The 2,692-nt window shown below is 51.2% G+C and overlaps 1 protein-coding gene across 1 annotated transcript in view; it reads left to right on the top strand.

Moving 5' to 3' along the window:
* Positions 1–880: 880 nt before the first annotated feature.
* LOC105570722 (Down syndrome cell adhesion molecule-like protein Dscam2) overlaps positions 881–2,692 on the top strand; it is a 144,744-nt gene continuing 142,932 nt past the window's right edge. The window contains exons 1-2 of the mRNA XM_012028159.1: positions 881–908; positions 2,425–2,654. Coding sequence (XP_011883549.1) covers positions 881–908; positions 2,425–2,654 — 258 coding nt within the window. The remainder of the gene's footprint in view (positions 909–2,424; positions 2,655–2,692) is intronic.

Below are 2,692 nucleotides of genomic sequence, written 5' to 3'. Positions count from 1 at the left end.
TTTGAATAGATTGCGCAACAGTTCCGTGTACGTGGAAAAATGAAAGAACCGCGGAATATAAATGGGTTAAACATCTAATACCGTGGCAAACGGAGACTTGGAAGCGCGCGCGAGCATAGAGCGATATCAAAATTCGGTTCACACAAGAGGAAAGTCTTTGACTCCAAGATTACGACGATCCGGCCCGACAGCTCCATTTTCGAAACACCTTGTATAAGTGTGATTTGCTCACTTGGCGAGAGCAGGGAACGAGGCCGGGTGGGTTGATATCAAGAAAGAGTCGCCGCGGCACGCGTGTCCGGACTGAAGAGCGTCTTCGGGCCGGAGAACGGTCTGGTCCCGGGGTTTCCGGTCCAGCGAGCACGATTCGCCGCGCGATAATTACCGCCGCGCCGAGCATACGAACGGAGATCTCGCAATCAGCGCCGCTGTTGCACCCGCCCGGGGGCTACGTTCTCCTTCAAAAAGACGAATATTCCGCGAGCGTCACGCGATTATCTTGGCCGATGAATCACCGCCGCGCTTCCCAACGAGGTCGTCTGCGTTTCCACACGCCACCCCTCTTCATCCGAACGCGGAGCGGGTGCCGTGCGAATGTCGCGGGGACGCGAGACCTCCTCTCGATCTCCGGGGACGGGCCTTCGCGTCGGGTGTCAAGATTAGCGTCTGGCGTCTTGTTATCGCAAGAGAGGGTGGGGAGGCAGTCGTCTGGAACGGCGACGGGGATTTTCGTAGCCGACGGTGACGGCGAGGTGGTGGGCACGAAAGTCGGGTTTCGTGATCCAGAAGAAGAACACGCCGAGGGGAAGGGAAAACGGAAGGGCGGGGGCCCCGACCGCGAAGAAAGGCGGGAGCTATAAAAGAGCCGGCGGGCCCGACGATGGGCATCAAACACCTCCGACATGAAGGTACGTAGAAGTGGATCCAATCGCGAATACGCACATACGCACGCGTCTCTAACGTTAACAGAGGAGAGTCCCGTGTTACGGCAAGGGCTTCTAACATGCGACAGCGGGATTTCTGCTAAATAGCTAAACTAGTAGGCATCATCTTGTTGGCTCCACCATGAATTTATTGTCCTTGGAGTGAAATCTGTTTAGCGAAAAATACATTGTAATCGTGTAATCGTCGCGACTTGTGATGGGATTTAGGTCTCGTACTAGAAGCTCGTCTCATAATAGGGGACTTTCCTCTGCATATACGCATATCGAACGATCGTGGGCACCGCCCTCTCGCACAGATCAATTTCTCGCGATTGTTAAAGCTCTCTTCAGCCTGACCGGTTCTCTCGTTACAGGTGTTCGTAGTCACGCTCGTGCTGGCGCTCATCGCCACCGCATACGGTGAGTACAATGGGAGCTTATGGAAACGGGGAGGATTAACGCCGGGGTGTCCCGCGTGTGAAGTGTTCGCGGCGTTTTTATAATGTTTAACCCTCTCGGTACGCCAGAATCCGAAAAGTGCTCGCGACTGACTGCAAACGTGCCAATTCGCGCTGCTGCCGCACACGTAAACGCGAAAACCCATTTTATTACACGTTCCATTGCTAAAATAGACTTACAATAATTACGGATTTATTCTACGTCGCATGAGGTATCGATTAAACTTAATACTACAAACGTGAGACGACTTAGGGCCGGTTGTTCCAACTTCTTGGTAAGTTACCTAACAGTTGAGTCATATGCATGTCTTTGTTTTCCCTTCAAATTAGACAAAGACAGGCATATAATTTAAATATTGGTTAGCTTACCAAGAGGTTGGAAAAACCGGCCCTTAGAAAAGTTTGCGGATGCAAAAACTTTTAGATGTGTCTGACATAATCTTTTTTTCTGTAAAATAACGTCCATAATAACAAGAGAATTAATTATTCTTTTAATCTGTATCGTGGAAAATCTTAATAATGACAATTATTTTTCTTGAACATCAATTAATGTGTCGTTACTACCGCAGCAGGAATTATCATTTGAAAGAACAAGCTGCATCGCTGTTATTAGCATTAACAAGCGAGACGAACGGACACACGCGCGCACACACGAACATTTCATAAATTATATTCCCCCTTTGATTCTTTATACGCTTCCTAACTGGTTGGTTTAGCGATATTAAACGAGCTCATATAAGATTTAATCCAAGAGCAATTTGTACTTGCCTCCTGCCCTTTGAGACGGCTTACACAATCGGCAAAACGCAACCAGTCTCCCTGTTGTAGCAATCACAAAATACCTCGTGGCAATTTGCGGGCCGACATGATCGCGCGCAACCACCTGGCACCAAGCTCGCATTCGCGCAAAGAAAGTCGATAAATCGCGCATCGCGCGAACAGGCGCGTCCCAGCTCTCTATAAGTCGCAAGGTGGTTACCTAACTGGGAACCGGAATTTTCGAATGCGGTGAAAAATAATCGATTATGATCTCGAATCTACAGGCGGTTACATAAGCAGCGGCGGTGGATACGGCGGCGGTGGATATGGCGGCGGTGGATATAGCGGTGGATACAGCGGTGGATTCGGCGGCGGCAGCAGTGGATGGAAGCTCGGTGGCGGAGGTGGATATGGCGGCGGTGGTTACAGCGGCGGGGGCGGCGGATGGAAGTCCGGCGGCGGTGGATTCGGCGGCGGCGGCGGCGGTTACGGCGGCGGCGGAAAGATCATCAAGGTGATCACGCTCAGCAGCGGCGGCGGTGGATACGGAGG

The sequence above is a fragment of the Vollenhovia emeryi genome, unplaced genomic scaffold (genome assembly GCF_000949405.1).
Source record: "Vollenhovia emeryi isolate VEMERY1.0 unplaced genomic scaffold, V.emery_V1.0 DF939120.1, whole genome shotgun sequence".
NCBI classification, from domain to species: Eukaryota; Metazoa; Arthropoda; class Insecta; order Hymenoptera; family Formicidae; genus Vollenhovia; species Vollenhovia emeryi.
This window is presented reverse-complemented; position numbering and strand designations above follow the sequence as displayed.